Here is a 17,136-nt window from a genome sequence, read left to right as displayed (position 1 = left end):
CCAGCACACCCTGCGGCTCTCCAGGACCAGGGTTGCCGACCCCTGGTCTAGGCTGTACCCATAGGTGTGGTCATGCAAATCACTGGATTGGGGCCCATACAAACATCCAATGATACACTGCTATCGTAGGTCATTGTGACAAACTAGGTAATTTTCAGAGAACCCCACAGCTTTTGCACCCACAGGTGCAGATTAATATTTTCTGTATAATTATTTTCTGAAAAAAGGGGGTAATAAAGAGCCAAAATTGAATACGGCCTAAAATGGGTTCATAATACAGATGGATTGTGGTGAAAGCACCAAAACTTGGAATGCTCTGCTCATACTGTACACCAAAGCAATCAGAGATGACCATAACTTTCCGTTTTGATTATATTTTTCTTTGCAAGCTTTTTGTTTGCCAGCTTACATTAGTTTTTCAAGATATCTGCATTTCATCAACTCGTTTAATTGCCATGTGCTTCTAGTAAAATAGCAAAAAAATCAAACACAAAAGACATAGGCAGTGTTGCATAAGTTTCACGTTTATTTAACATCTGACAATGTGTTAAGTTTACACAAACAATTGACTCTTTTAACTCCAACACTCAAATAGTTTGAGACATTTATTAAACTACTGCCCATTCAGGATGGTACAAACGGGATACAGCTGTATAATACACCGTCCACAGCAATCATGTTTATATACAGAGAGAAACAAATAGGAGATGAGAAGATGAAGATACTGGGGGAGTAGGAAACCTTGGGTATGTTCAGATATGGAAGCACAGAAATAATAATCACAAAATAATGGAATTGCTTAAGAAGTGCTGCTTGATGTTACCTGGTGGGAAGTGCAGATAGAAATGGAAGATGTTCTATGGGAAGGGAGAATGGTCTTACAGTGATGTCTACATAGGCTGGATGTGTGAAACACCACATTCAAAGCTGTCTGTTGCCTCAAATGTGAGCAGGCAGAAATAAGTACTTCTTGTCCAGCATAAGCTCTCTGAATGGCAGTCCTGTATTATTTGGTGCACTGATAATACCAAAATTAGGCTATACTGTATATACTTATCTGTGAAGCAAGGTTCTTTTAGTTTTGGGTATTCCATTAGTTGTTATTTCTATACTACTTTATCATTTCATTTCCAATTCAACTCAGTTTTAAGTTCACTGTGTCTGTTTTTTATTTTAGTTTTTATTTTGGAAATTCATGCCTATTTAGTTTCTATATTAAGGCTCTGGGGGAGAGCTATGATATCATATGTAGCCTATGATTCAATTAAAGTGTTGCAAGAATCGAGCACCTTTGCTTAACAGAAATAAAAGTGGAGAGACATTGACAGTAAATGCAGGCATAAACACTGAAATTCAGTTTTTCATTACATATACAGTATTTTAATTTGCTGAAATGAATTACAAGTTTTAAAATTACTGGTACGTTTCACAGATTAAAATATAGAACAGTAACCTTGACACGAAAGGCAAGATTGAAAGCTTCGAACAATCCAAAATAATGTTTCTGTGTACCTAACTTGAAAACGTTTAGTGACCTATTAAAATAAGCACAAAAATTAAAAGGTATAGTAGCCTACACAGTACATTATGCATTCAAAGTAATCCCAGTCTCTTTCGCCTGTTACCGGTATTCAGGGCATTCTGTAGGCCTCAGCCCTAATAGCTAATGTGCTGGGTATATTTGATTTCACAGGACTGTTGCCGAATTCCCTCTCTTACCACAGAAACACATCAAAATGACTGTCCACTAAAATTACATGCAAAAATAAGGCTATATTCAATAGATAAAAAATAATAGAATAATTAGATTTATAGATGATAGGTAATGGGGGTAATCTGATCATCTGATATGAACCAAATGTTTTTTTAAGATACTGTAACCATGCAAAACTCTTAACTCTTAACTAGACTGAGTTCAGAAAGTCTTTTTACTGAAGACAAGAATATGGTTTTAACACCCTATATTATATAGTAGGAGTCTTATAAAATGAGATGATATTTATTTTCATATAAAATAACCCTGCTTTATTCCATTTATGATCAATTTGATATCCACGTCATGCCACAATACACATCATTTGGGAATTATCAATTTGTAAATAAGTATGTGCTGCTTTAATGATGCCGTATCAGAAGGCTCAATAAGGTCTACGGTACAGTACAAGAATGTGACCAAAAACTGAAGAAATACATATTTGGTATTTTACTCCAAAAAACCCCTATGTATGTAGATGAGTAGATTATAACTAGCCATGTCCAGTAATATTAGCACTGGGCTGGATAAAAATGATATTTTAAAGAATGGATCCCACCTTGGTTTGTGATCTGATTTAAAAAAATAAACCTAAATACGTAAACCAGTTATATCCAACTTACTTCACTCCATTTCCCTACATTCCCAAGAAGAGCCCTCTGAACTGAGTGTGCACTGTAGGTTGGCTGGCCTCAGGCACACTCTTATACCCAGCGCTGTCAGAAGCAGCTGGGGAACTCAACCAAACTGCTCTCTCCAGAGGACTCCAGTATCTATCAAAACACACAGGAAGTATTGTGGCTGTGGGCCGTACTCCAAGAGCTGCTCGGCCAAGGGTACGTCCTCTCACAGCTTGCTTCCTTTAACTTTAACTCTGTAATTAGACCCGCGAGGTGTCCAAAATCGAACATGATACGTAAACATTGGCTACCAGACAAATAAAGTTGTTGACCACTTCTGCTAAACTGCCTGGACAAAATCCTCAGTGAAATACTATGTCTTTAAAACTTGAGAATTACAAGAAAGGAACAAGTTTCTGAGAGCTACAGTACATGAACATTGGATCTACTAAACAGCTGAAGTAAAACATTTTCAAAGATGTATTTTCTTCTTTGTTTTTGGTCACCAAGGGCTAATGAACATGGCTATATATATATATATATATATATATATATATATATATATATATATATATATATATTATACGGCATACAATATCATATTATTAGTACATTCAGTAGGTGAAAAACATGTACTTATTGACTGACAACTGTAAAAATAAGTGTTTTGCCTGTTTTACTTTCTGCACAGTGGACTTAAAATTACCTGTCTACCGCTGACTGAGCAATGAAGAATCTATTACACAAACTGTAATGGTTTTGTTCAACACTGTCAATACAGCCTTAGTCTCTAAATCTGGGATATGCCACAATGTTTCAATGTGCTATTACACATTGACCTTATATTATTAGCTGAGGGTAAATATCCAATTTTCTGGTTTCTAGCCTCAAGTCTTTCTCAACAGAAAGAAGAATACAAAAAAAGACATGACATAATCTGTCATAAAATCAAGAGAAAACCAAGCTAAGCACAAATGTGTCAACTGTGAACTTGTGGAAAGGCAAGCAGCATTACAGACAGGAGACAAGCCCCTTCCATTCACAGAAATGAGAAAAGCATGCGTATATGGATTGATAGAACTCTAGTGTAATACTAGTATCAATCAGTATAAATGTATCATCAATACCTGCCAATTTTAGATATGTCTATGGAGGCACATAATTGTATAACATGTACACTCAATATACAAACAGAACATCCTTATGAATATTTGTCTGTATATATACACAGGTAAGAAGGTGGTCGATATGAGCCGTGTGATGATATAAGATGCAAAGGTAGTCAATGTTAACAAAGGTAGTGGAGAGAGCATTACAGCAGCATAGAGGTAAAGAGAGGGAATAGATACAGCATGGGCAGAAAGGGAAGGTGTTTCCTAAAGCCATCTATGTACAGACACACTCATTTTTAACTACCACAGACTCTATCTGTTTATCCTGCAAATGGGGCACTTCACTGGTTCCAAAGGATATCACAGATTTCAATGGTATAGTGATCTCACAAGTCAGAATTCTTATTTCTGAACAGTCAATATCAATATTTAAACATGTTTAGAATACAGTGCATCAGCCTTTCTGATTTTATCTGTAAAATTCTTCATCTTCCTCATACACTCCCTCTGTTGTTCACATTAGCTGAAGGGCTGGTAGTAGAGGCATTCGATGTGTTTAAATGCAGTTTCTTTAATATATTAAATGTTAGAATGATTCAGTTCAAGTAATCTACATAGCAGCTAAAATCCCTGTATCAGCTTTTCCCCCAAAAACGTGTTCTTTTACTTTTTTGGGGATAAGTAATAATGAAAGCAATCAAGACTTTAGGGAAACACATGATAAAAAGTGACATATGCAGAAATTGTAATGTACTTTGTTAAAAATAAGTCTTTGTAAATAAATAAATGTTCAAAGAAATAATATGTGGTTAAATACTAAAGATACAAAATAAAAACAATTTGAGCAAATAAATTCATTATCAGGGGCTTTCAAAAACATATCAGCAGTTCTCTACAGTGTCTTAACTGACCTAGCTACCATAACTGTTATCAGGAAAAGTGGGCAAAGCAGTGTGGAACTTTAATATGGGAGTTTGGGTGCACATGAGGATTTATGCTTTACAAAGCCAAAATATCTCTCATGTTGCCAGAGTGTGTTGAAATCTTGGAGCACAATAACAACATAAGAATTCCTCTAAGAAAGGACACTGGAGATTATATCAATATCAAGGGCTATACACAATCCAAAAAGCTGCGATAGAAATTAAATGGAATGTGGAGAGGGAGTGCTTTCCAACAGCTCTGTCAGTTATAATGTACCAATCTAATCAGTTAAAACCATGAGGATCATGTGGAATTGATGTAGAAATACTTGACATTGAGTTGAAATACTGACCTCTGTGCTGTGAAAGCACCTATGAACTGTTTCAGCAATGTGTACACTAGTGGACAGACCATATTTTATATAATGTCATCAATTGTTTCTATTCTTGTTTATGCTAAGTAATGGGCAGATGTGTAAAATATTAATTTATTGGACTACCAACATTAAATGTGAGACTTTGTGAAAGGAAATTTGAATGGAGAAATTACTGACACATTGTAGAATGAAAATCCTTTTCCACAGTGCTCAAACGGGGCGGACCAAAGCACTGCTGATAACTATGCAAGCAACCACTCTATAAATAAGGAACTGGTCAGACACAATCCCTCCCCCTTCGTTTCTCACCCAACTTATTATATTCCGGTTAGCTAGGGCCTGGTCGCCCTGAGAATCGGTGTACTGATGACAGCCCACAAGTAGCAAAGCTTTACACACAGGGAAGATGAGCGCCAATGGTCCTTGGTTGGTTGTGATAAACTGAGCATGTGCAAAACCAGGCAGGTTATGGGGGAGGATAGGGGCCATATGGCCATATGTCTTGTAATCTATATACAGGAATTAGTCTTTGTCTTCTATCTCATACTTTTTTTTCACAAGACTTGCTTGGGGATGGGTTTCATCAGTTGTTTCAGATCCTCATCTGTGCAGCCCTTCTCCTGGAAAGCTTTGATCTGGAGTTTGAACAGGGAAAACGTTCAACGTTCATATCTCGGTGTCTGAGCTGTCATTGCCACATCAAACAAAAGCATCACAGACAGATCAAACTTGGAAGGAGCAAGATTTTACACATTAAACAACAAGGGCCAAACACCCACTTCCAACATTCCCTGTCGCATTACCTGATGGACCCAGCCAGGAGAGGGTTAAAAGCGTACAGCCAATCATGCATTTCTTTGTCATTGCTGGCTTGAAGCAGTATCCCACGATGCTCGGTGCACACTGCAAATGTGTTCGGGGTCTGCAAAGACAGAATAGAAAATTTGATGCCAAAAAAACCCCCTCCATAAAGCACTTTTAGGAGGAATGATGACATTGCATTACATTATATTACATTAAATTACAGTCATTTAGCAGACACTCTTATCCAGAGCGACGTACAATAAAGTGCTAATCAAACCCAGGGACAAGTGCGTTGAGGAAAGTACAGTTCCAAGTCCTAGCATGATCATATAGATACAACTTGAACCCTTGAACAGTACATCAACTTGCTAACTAGCATACTACAGTTGGCAGCTAGAATACCCTGAATACTACAATAACTATACGTAAGTGCTATTATAATCTATGGAATACATATGGCTAATCATAGTAGTGAGGTAGGGAGGGAAAGGTGCATCCTGAAGAGGTGAGTTTTCAGGCTGCGCTTGAACATGGTCAAAGACGCTGTTCTGACATCCTTTGGAAGGTCATTCCACCACCATGGGGCCAGAACAGTCGTGACCGAGAAGTGCAGGTGCGACGAGGAGGAGACACAATATGCATGTGCCTTCAAAACTGTGTAAAGGCTGACCTACCTTGAGCATAGCCTGCTGGTCCTCGCTGTACTCCACCTGAGCAGAGGACAGGTTCAGGATGGCTCTCTCCACGTTGTCCTTCTCTGCGTTGTAGATGTACACGTACGGCCGACGCACCACCACATAGCGCTTTACCCATCCGTTGGTATGCGGTTCAAGGAAGTGAATGTACCCCTTCTTCGACACAATGGGGCTGTAAACATAACGCATGGCTTCAGTGTGAATGTAATCCGCTGGTATGTTCAAATACTGACCGCTTCACTTGTCGGTTGCCTAGACAGTAGCAACAGCCATTACTGCGGGCTACGCTGACGCTAATGCCAACCTGCCCAGCAGAGCTGTATTACCCAGGTACTCTCACCTGACACGGATCTCCTGGATGTCAGGCACAAAAACACGGACTCTCATGTTGGGCCTCAACAGGTTTCCACTGGGAGAGTCCTTCAGGTCTCCATCCTGCAAGGAGTCGGGATCTGGGCTGATGGAGCGGGAGCGAGGCGTCGGGGTTCTGGAAAACAGGAAGAGGACCTTTAGACAGTGTTTTTACTGGAAGCTGTTTAAGAGAGTTGGTAGTTTGTGGGCTTGACATACACTGTTTGCCATGAGGGGAAAATGGCGTCACCTGAGCTCCGTGTTGTTGTAGCGTCCCTCCACCAGCGAGGGGCACGTGGAGGACGGCGTCAGGGTGCTCAGGGCTGACGCTGAGGTGGAGTCCCTCAGCATCGTCACAGACATCTCAGACAGCTACAACACAAAGGAAGCAGTCTATTGGACCCATGAAGCCCAGAGATTCACTCATCCTGAATTTCTCTGGACACTGTAGGACAATGTAGGAGTCATGTCAACAGCTGCTTTGGGCTATATTATTATCCATATAATTGTTACTTATTTAGAAATAATGTGGATTATTTCTGAATTGTTTCATTATTAAGTAATTCTTACATAGTGCATTACTACATACACTCTTATATTGAGGAATTCCAAGCCCAGTAGACCTTGAACAAAGTGTTTTCCAAGCAAATAAGATATAAAATTGTAATAGCTTCCAAGGTTACTGAAAAAGGCCCATGGTCTATAAAGAAATAGCCCAGGAAAGGTGATGAATGGTTTGTGGTAATAAAACTGTCCGAACATACCCCTACAGTATATAAATTGGGTTCCAGATTTATTGCTGCCCTTGATAAATATGCAGAAAAAATGCTGTAAACTACAAAATAAGACAGTTATTGACATTCTATTTTACATGTGTAAAGCAGTGTGCTTTATTAATGATTCAATGGAATCAAACAAAGTCTTCCATTTTCCCAAAAAAAACAGGTTCCGCAATTCTTGGCACCTCTGGTTTAATACTTTCTGCAAACACCCCTGGCAAAGATGACAGCCATTATTTTCCTATAATTTGTTATATAGGTTTTTGTTAATGAACAGATTTGGAGGGATTTTTTTCCATTCCTCCATGCAGAACCTTTCAGAAACATTGATTTCCTTGGGATACCCCCCTCTTCAGTTCAGACCACAGGTTTATTATACAGTATGCAGCCTTTTTTCTCCATTTTTATTAAGGGTGTCAATAATTCGGTAGTAATTCACATAGAGTGGCGGCACAAGCTTACCTTGCTCTCGCTGGCACTGACGCAGACGTGGCTGTACTCCCTGTTAAAGGTGTGGGTGAGGAGTCGCAGACACTGGGGAGGTAAGCGGCACAGAGGGGTAGGAGGTTTAAAAAATGGAGTCTGGTTTTGAATAACGCCATGGTCATTTCACAAGTTGAGAGATACAGTGCGTGAGGCGGTCCTGATCCACAGTAGTCACCTTAGCAGCCAGCTCCCTCTGTCGCTCGTTAGGGCTCTCAGGGGTCGGGCTGGAACTCAGAGCACTGTGATCTGGAGGGGACTGCAAGGAGTCACTCTGCTCCTCGCTCGCGCAGGAGGCCTGCGACTCCTGGCCCAGCATCAGTGTAGTCTCCAGTTTCTCCCTCAGGAGCAGATAGTGCCTCGTCTTTTCCACCTGCAAACACATCCCCAGGCGCACATGTATGCACTAGAAACAGAGACTACGAGCAAGGAACTCGAAACACCTCTCTCTATCTCCCAAGTACAAATCCAAAGAAGACACAAAGAAATAATTCACAAGTATGGTAGCCCCTTGAAAGAATCTCTGTTTAGATCTGAGTCATCCACTGAATATGGGTTAAACTTTGGTGGAGAGATTAATGGACAGGTACATTTATTGACTGACTTCATACCAGTATCCTGACTACAAAACTAGCTCTTCTGGTTTAGTCAAAAACAAGAAATGTCCAGCCTCTTCTCTCTTCTCACCTCCTGCAGTAAGCTGAGTTTATCCAGCTCCCATTGGTGGTCCAGGATGAGGCTGTCGCTACGGGGCCTCCAACCAGCCAGATTCTCCTCCCCACGGACATATGCCACCGATGTATCCAGGACCCTCCTGCGTCTCCTTTGCATGCCTGTGAGAAAACAGAGGGTAAAGAAAAAAAATGTTCTTTGGCTTGTCTCCATTGAGGAACCCTTTTTAGTTCTTTATGTAACCCTCTATCATAAATGACAAGTATGAATGCTCCCACACAAAGAACAATTTTTCCCAACAAAGAGCTAGATAGGGTTCTCTGGAATCACATGGTTCCTTTTCAAACCATTATTTAAATCAATTAAAACGCTCAGAGAAGAGCTTCCTACCTGGGCTTCCTGCATCTGCCAGGTGGCACAGACTCACTTCATACACACCAGTGACCCGGTTGCTGAGGCAGAAAAACATGGCATTGCTTCATCAATCCAATCCAATCACTGAGATTTCCACTACAAATAACAAGGTTTATATTCTTGTGTAAAGGTATGCAGGCTGTGTTGGCAGGCCTTACCTCTCTGATGCCCTCAGGCTGCCGCTGCCGAAAAGATTGCGGATGGAACGGGAAGCGGGAAGCTTGGCGTCCCGTGAGTAAAACACCATGCAGAAGTCTTTGGTAATCACTGCGGGCTGAGTACAGCTCTCCATCTAAAAGTGGAAGACCAGGATAGAAAATGTTACCTTCTCCAATTCCAAATATGACCTGCTATACAACAACAACGTAGCCAATGCAGTACAGCCATTGTTGTGTAGCCCTGGACTTGCAAATCCACTACCTAAATGGCCCCATTATGAAGAATCCAGACCACCAGACCTGTGGTTTTGAAGATTATCGCTTTGTGTTTAAAAAATGACATTTCGAAGATGTGGTTTTCATCTTGATGAGTTACCTCCAGGTAAGCAGACAGGGTCATGTAGATTTTCTCCCCATACGGAGTCACGCGGTTGAGCAGCAGGGAGTTGTGCATGGAGCTATCCCAGGCTGCCTCAAAGCGGTAGAAGGTTCTGTGGGGTGGCAAAGGAGGGAAAGTCCAGACAAGAGGTTACACTGGGACAGTTTTCTACATGGTGGTTCCCAGAACAAGTCCCCCAACTAAATCCAGCAATGGTTTCGTCTACCTGACCTCACCAATGAAAGGTAAAGCGTTCTGTCCCATTAGTCTGTGCTTCATGGATGGATCTGCCTCTTATTGTTTCGGAAGATAGACACATTAGCCTTTTCAGTTTTGTTTTACAAAGGCTGAAAATAAGAAGGAAAGTATATGCAGATGCCACTATATTCTGACCGCTGCAAAAGTTTGTTTTCTCTGTCTTCAACATTTTCATTTCAGATGCCAGTACATCAACCTTACGTTGACCCAACTTTGATACTTGAAGCAGTCCAGAGAGAATAAAAACTAAACAAGACTGATAATGAACCACAGACGTACTGTAATTAAGCAAGGAGCCGAAAGCAATTCAGCCTTGTAGCTAGTGAGCAGAAGCTGAGTTCTCCCTCTCCTAGACTGTGATCTCACTGACAACCTGACTGACCAGCCAAAACTATGCCTGGAAATGTACCAAAAGTGCCAAAAGGACAACCGCTAACAATGTAAAAACATCCAAGTGAAATATTTAACTATAGAATCTATGTTACTCCCTTGCAGTTCTGGAGGGCTCTGACATTATTATCTTTCTTAAAGTTGCAATATAAATGTAAAAGGCTATAGGCGAATGCATGCAGAATATAAAGCCATATCATTCAGACCAACTCAGCAGCAAAATGACAAGCTATTCTGAGAGCTGAAACTGAGATTTGTAGGGAAAAAAAAAAGTATATTAAGAGGGTGGCTTAACATGATACCAGGTTGTATGAAATATTATATCAATTTTACATTTCTGAAAACAAATCTGAATTATTGAAAAATTGTATGAAAAATATTTATGTACGTACTTCAGGTTGAATAATTTACAAACAACTAACCTTACAACCCAAAGGCAAATCTATAGTATTGTGGTAAACAGAAAAACCTGTAAATATTAAGGAAAACTGAGAAAATTCAGTATCTACTTTCTCAAATGTTATTGTAGCAGTCAGTATAGTGGCAGCTGCATATTATTTACTGGAGAAGTTTTTACGGCAGTGCATTGCTGCCACAGTGAAAAAGTATTTTCCACTCAGTATCTCATTATAACTAGAAACATTTCTTGTTATGATATACTTTTCTAGTTATAACTACATACTAACATGTCTTCTTATAAGTAGACAAGGATCTTGTTATAACGTTAAATGTTTCTCATTATAAGACTGAGCTGAAAAGATTTGACTGCAGCAGCAACGTACTGCCATAAGTTTGACTTGACTTGTCAAAGACTTGACTGTAAACAATTGTGAAATACCCCACACTAAATGAATGCTAAACGGGGAATTAAACTAGAACTAATGTCTGATCATTCTTTCAGCATCTTTTTTTAAAACTTATATATACAGACAAATAACACCAATTTGTGACAAATGTCAGATAAACAACCACAAAATTTAAGTGATAACAATACAATACCTACATGCAACAGAAATTGCAGTCAAAATTCCCCACTTTTACAACCATGTACTTGAGAATGAATGACAATGAGAAAATAAGCTTGGAAAAAAGAAAGGTGATGAACGATAGATTGACAGACAGGGGGGTGACAGGGTTGAGATATACCTATGGTCAATTCCCAAGGAAATGCTTTGAGGGAAGAAACCAGTGAGCGTTAAGAAGTAGTTATGGCAGTGGGCTCTGTGACAGATGCTGCTGTATTTTCATTGTAGGTGGAAGATTACACTGAGAACAATTCAAATGTTCCTTGTTGCAAACAATAACGCCTGTATGTACAAAAATATCTATGTCTAATGTAGCATGAAGTTACAATAGCCTCGTTATAACAGCAAGTATTTGATATCTGATTGGAAAAACCTACTAAAGTTGTTGCTGGTGTATATGTAGTACTGCAATCTCAAGGCCCCCATTTTTATTTATTCATGAATAGGAGGCTAATGAACTCCAGATGGCTGTTCTTAATCAAAATAATATACCTCCTTCAAGATAACAGCATGATTTATCTCTTGAACTGACATGTGCAGGTTCCGTACCCAGGCAACTAACTGTACACTGAAACCAGTTATGCTTTGGGAACACTGCCCAGTATGGCTTTAAATCTCACAGCACTCATTTCAGTGAGATATATAAAGTAAATCAGCTGGGGTTTCTACACCCAATAAAAGAAGCTGACAGAGTGTAGTGTAGTTCACATAACAAATGTTGAGTCCTTTGTAAATGGACTGAGGTGGACTGCTGGACCCAATTCCAAAAACACACACGCACAAGTTCACGTGCGCACACACACACATACACTCTATGATACTCAATAGGAAAAGATAACCTCATACTGCATTTATTGACCACGCCATCAAGTTGAGAACAGCTGTTTTTATTTATGAACAGGACAGATGAAGAGGCAGCTTAATCCACTTCAGATAGCCACCAGTTCAATTATAGGGAAAAGGCTGCATTGAGCTTTTTAAGTGTAGTGTATCATATCAGCAGGATGTCTTCTCTGACTTTTAGTAATGGTATGCTGGTCTATTTCTGGTAAAAAAAAAATTTAAACTGGGGGTATTTGGCCTCTTTCATCCCATTAATTTTATAAATTAAATATTTAATAAGTGCAACACCGCTGAAAAAATGTATGTGACTGAGGTGAACCAGAACCAACTGGGCATGAACAGAAGACAACATCAAAGTTTTTCTTTCTTTTTTTTCTCTACAGTGAATTACCATACCATAACGGGAGTTTTTTGGGGCAGTTTTGCAAGTTTAGTAACCACTAACATAACATGGCATTTTTTTGAGAGGAAAATGTTAGAATTGCATGGATTTGAAAGTCAAGATAAAGGATGTTACTGTTGATTGAACCCAGGCCATAGTAAGAGCGTGGGGCAGCTGTTCTATGCCATTTGCAAGAATAGGAACAGAAACTAAAGGAAAGAATATCTCTCTGAAAGACCACAAGTGGCTTCTGAGGTTGTTCCTCTGCATTTATGAATGCACAAATTACTTCTCCAGAAGTGACAGTCTTCCTGTGAGCACATTACCCTTAACCAGGACAGGAAAATGTAAACAATTCCGAAGATTAAACTGTAAACAATGAAATGTTAAATGAATCCATTCCTATGCATTGTTTTTAAAAGCCCATGTATATCTTATTATTTTATAGAAAACCGTGAAATTAAAAGCAGTGACTTGAATGTTACTTTACCCCTTGCAGAAGGTTTGGTGAAAATAAGACCATCACTGCCCCCTAGCAGCAAGAAGACATTGCAATACTTTCTCAGAAATGTTGAAATATCTGTTTCATGTGCATCATTACTATATGATCACAAAAGTACTCGCATCTATTGTTTTCCTTTAACGTATATTTTGAAATTGCCTTCCTAAAGTCTTTATCAAAGTTGTACACTGATACAATGGTCTTCCTTGTATTTTTTGGGACTGAGCTGACCAAACCTTGGTTTTCATTTTTTTTTTTTTTTTTTCACTTGTATGTGAGGCAAGATGATTTATGATGATGTTTCTAAACTGTTTTACAGTTTTACAATCACTTCCATCTTATTTGAATCAACTCTCTGGTTGATCATCATGCACGGTTTTACCTGTAATTGAATTCGTTTTTGAGTAACATTATTGATTAGCTGAGTTTTTAGATGTTGTTCATTCAATATGAACTTGTTTGACCTTTCAGCTTCACCCTAAAATATTCAATGGAAATAACAAAATAGCTACATTTGTGCTTTTCCTCATTCATCTACTGCAGGCTCACAGCTGTAACTCACCCTTGACAGAGCCACAGACTGTGACCTAACCGAATTAGTCACATTGCGAGACTGGTCTATTTATTGCCCTGTCATGCTGTCCAGCAGGATTGCGCTTTGAGTTTCACAGCGCAGATACATCAGAGCTAACATACAGATTTTTTCATGTATTGCAATGAAATCAAATACCTTTCTTTATCCCAATATTACTGTAAATTATTGGTTATAGTGAAAGTGAAATGTAAGACAATGTATGAACGTGTGTGTGTGTGCAGGTACAAATCATGTGTACTCTAATCGTGTGAGTCAGTCTTTGTGTCACTATATGAGTCTAGACAATTTAATCATCAACTCAATAATGTTTTATCTTGAGGATTCTTATTGCTATGCAGTTTTTCATCTCACATCAGCAAGCTTTCATTCAACAGTTCTGTAGATCAAATGCCTAGTTTCTTAATATGTCTGAACAATGTCCATAGCAGAAGATAAGCAGAAGATTAAGTGTGTTGATGTAGTTTGTTTTGCCATTAGGAGGATAGGGAATAAGCAGCCATATGCATTTGGCTTGTTGAAATATTATATAAATTTTACATTTCTGAAACAAATCTGAATTATTGAAAAATTGCTAAATATTCTTGCGACATTTTGCTTACAGTGAAAACCTTGGCTCTATCCCTGCCACAACTAGCCAGAAAACAAAGAGAAATGAAATGCCGGCCTTTACACGAGAGCTCCAGCAAAAAGCAGCCAAACCACAGCCCAAAGAAGCAATGCGAGCCATGCACCCCGCTTCCCTCCACTGGCAAGCACCACAGCAGCTCAATAACACGTCCAGGGGGGTCTTTGCAGAAAGAAAATCTCACGCATCTCTTGAGGGGGGAGGAGGTCAAGGAAACAAAAAGCCACAACACAGAAAAAGACAAGGGCGAAGAGGGAGGGACACCAACAGAGAGAAGGAAAACCATGGCAGTCGATACGATGGATGGATGGAAGTTTTAAAATGGATGCCAAGTAAAGTGAAGTAAAACAACATGAGAGGAGAGGGATTTGAAAATAATACCTAGGCATATCCGAATCAAGAAACTGTCTGCAAAAACAAAAAAAAGAACATTCTGTTAGTGGACCGGAAGGGAGAGAAATGTCAGTATCAGCATGTCCTGTAGTGGAGGCAGAATGTGCCTGAGCAGATGCCTAACTTCTCACTCAGCCATGGTACTGCACTCTACCTGTCTCTACAGAGGCCTGTAAACAATGGGCCTCTTTACCTGGAACCATAACCAAGTGGGGAGTAGAGTCCTGTACCATGACCTGAGAGAATGATGCAGGATTTGAGCTAGGCTTCTGCCCAGGACTGTCTGCTTCTTCTTCTTGGTCTTTCTCTCTTTTTCTTCCTTTGCAGTGGAGAGCAAATCCGGATCTAAAGCGTGGTATTAGTTCCAGGCAGGGGGGAGAAGAGATTACCAGCAAAGCAGTGTGGTTAAACCGTCAGAGAGGAGGTCACGGGAAGTAGGGAATGGTCCGTATTTCCAAGTGGCTACAGAGGGATATAATGTCTAACATTTAAAAAATAATCGTATCAAAAGGGATACCCGTTAGCTTGGTCCGGTCTTATAAACACAGATAAGCGAGGGTGAGAAGATGGACTCGAGTCAAGAGGCTTATGGGTCTAGGGCTTGATGCTAGGGAACTCGTGCCAGTGCATAGTGAGGGCATGGCATTGGGATGGAGGGATCCATCCTGTGTTCAGGGACCAGATGAAAAGGGGACAAATCTTCAATAGGGTCTATGTGAGGATGTGAAGGAAATGGGGACATGGAAACCAAAACTGAGAGTACAGGCTTAGTTATTAAAAAAAATACTCGCTTGTTCTCCAACTGGTTAGCATATTAGTAGAAATGGAGACCGTAAATAAAAACAACTATCTAAACTTCATAAAGTGCACAGTGCCAAAAAACTGTGATGGAGAATTTACAGTAGGCAGGTGATATTTACGCCTCTAAAACTGCAGGTTCTGTATTACCAAAAAAAGGAGTGTGGGACGAGAGAGGGGTGAGGATGGAGGGTGGTGGTGACCGTGAGTGTGAAGCAACAGCGCAGGGACACGTAGCACAGACGAGCACCAAGCACAGGGCCACACAGCCAGCATGAGGTGACACATACGACCTTCTAAACTCAGTTTAGTCTAATCTACAGCATTCTCAACTGCTGAAGAAGAAAACGTGATTAAATGCATGTTCTACTGTACATGTCGGCACAACTATGGTATTTAAGCATTCACACACCGTGATCCTTCCTCGGCGCTAAAGTGGACACTCAAAATGGAAGTCACGTAGTTCAGGTCGGGTTTTGATACTGAAATGCTGCTGAGAATGTGGATAATGGGGTGCTTTTGGGCATGGTCTTCTCATGGGCGTGACCTCCTTGATCCATCGATGAAACCACCCTTCGTTTTGCAAAGCGTCGCATGCTTTGGGGTAGGAAAAACGACGGGGGGGTGAAGGGGTTTGAAAATAAAGGTGTGGAACTGGCTACATTCCAGCTGCAAGCCCTTCGCTTGTCGGTGGGTCCCTCGCTCGGGTGAGTTAGCATGCGTGCCATGCATTCGACTGGTCACCCAACACAAAAGCAGCCGCCTCTGCCTACAAATGTCTTTAGTCTTTTACTTGCAGTTTCAGTTGAGTTTTATTGTTTTGTGAGCGTTAGACGACAGTGTCGAATACTACAAGGCATCCATTCAGGGAAGGGTGTGTGTGCCTGAAATGTCACTCACATTGGTGCATTGAAAGATTCATGAATGGGAGCCTTGCAGTGTGGGGACTGCAGTTTGACTTATCGTAGCTTTGACTGATGTTCCGTCAAGCACCCACCCTCATAGACAATGGATGTGTGTGCCACTAGCCAGAAATGAAAAGCCCTGCCATGTGTTTTTTCCACCCATGAACTCAGCCAGCTGATTTGATGAGTTAATTCCACCTCCTGGCTGAAGAACTGTTCTAATGAGTGAATCCAGGTGACTGGACCAAAAAACCGAGATGGACTTTTACATTCTTAACCTGGATTTTCCACCTCACAATGTGTGCAGAGGGCAGAGGAGAATGCACAGTCCATTACAGGCAACGTATTTGTTGTGGTGTTCTGTGGTGACCTGTGAAATGTGGAGGGCAAGAGTAAAAATACTTTGACCATGATTTCATCAGCAGTCACAATGAGGACTAAGGCTCATAATCTGCTCTGTAGGGACTTTGGATCTGAAGATTACATATCAATCATATAATTAAGTGTATTTGACATTATATTTAAATGAATGCCCAGAGTGTATATTTGAAGATGCCCAGAGTGACTTAAAGACCTTAAACAGGTTTAAAATGCTATCCACTTCTGTGGTTGCATAATGAGGTAATTAATGAAAAGTACTTCGGGTACTTATGGGTATAATGGCATTATCTCACCTGGGATTTGAGCCTGGAAACTGGCGAGCTACATGCGAATCCATCTCTTTAACTGCTGTTACACACTAATCATTTTGTTCTTCAGAAAGGTTTTTGGGTGTTAGCCTTCCTGTCTGTGTTCTCAGAATGAGAGACCAGCAGGAGCCTTGTCACACTTACAAAGCTGCTCTGTTAACTTGGCTAAATCTCTGTGGTACTGAATGTAGTGTTGTGTGGTGCAGTAAAG

General features: G+C 40.2%; 1 protein-coding gene across 10 annotated transcripts in view; it reads right to left on the bottom strand.

Moving 5' to 3' along the window:
• Nucleotides 1–5,213: 5,213 nt before the first annotated feature.
• Nucleotides 5,214–17,136, bottom strand: part of kif1aa (kinesin family member 1Aa) — a 55,205-nt gene continuing 43,282 nt past the window's right edge. For 4 of the 10 annotated variants that reach the window (XM_061240822.1, XM_061240824.1, XM_061240815.1 and 1 more), the window contains 12 exons: nucleotides 14,522–14,548; nucleotides 9,518–9,632; nucleotides 9,142–9,275; nucleotides 8,960–9,021; nucleotides 8,585–8,730; nucleotides 8,076–8,270; nucleotides 7,877–7,948; nucleotides 6,886–7,007; nucleotides 6,625–6,771; nucleotides 6,264–6,456; nucleotides 5,589–5,707; nucleotides 5,214–5,420 (listed from right to left, as the gene is read on the bottom strand). In XM_061240822.1, the coding sequence (XP_061096806.1) occupies nucleotides 5,378–5,420; nucleotides 5,589–5,707; nucleotides 6,264–6,456; nucleotides 6,625–6,771; nucleotides 6,886–7,007; nucleotides 7,877–7,948; nucleotides 8,076–8,270; nucleotides 8,585–8,730; nucleotides 8,960–9,021; nucleotides 9,142–9,275; nucleotides 9,518–9,632; nucleotides 14,522–14,548 (1,375 nt within the window). In that variant the 3' untranslated portion in view covers nucleotides 5,214–5,377. Of the gene's footprint in view, nucleotides 5,421–5,588; nucleotides 5,708–6,263; nucleotides 6,457–6,624; nucleotides 6,772–6,885; nucleotides 7,008–7,876; nucleotides 7,949–8,075; nucleotides 8,271–8,584; nucleotides 8,731–8,959; nucleotides 9,022–9,141; nucleotides 9,276–9,517; nucleotides 9,633–11,314; nucleotides 11,339–14,521; nucleotides 14,549–17,136 lie in introns of all 10 variants that reach the window. The other 6 variants (XM_061240823.1, XM_061240814.1, XM_061240817.1 and 3 more) reach the window with 3 other exon arrangements.

Source organism: Conger conger, chromosome 4 (assembly GCF_963514075.1).
Source record: "Conger conger chromosome 4, fConCon1.1, whole genome shotgun sequence".
NCBI lineage: Eukaryota > Metazoa > Chordata > Actinopteri > Anguilliformes > Congridae > Conger > Conger conger.
Note: the sequence above shows the minus strand (reverse complement) of the source record. Positions and strands in the feature narration are given on the sequence as shown.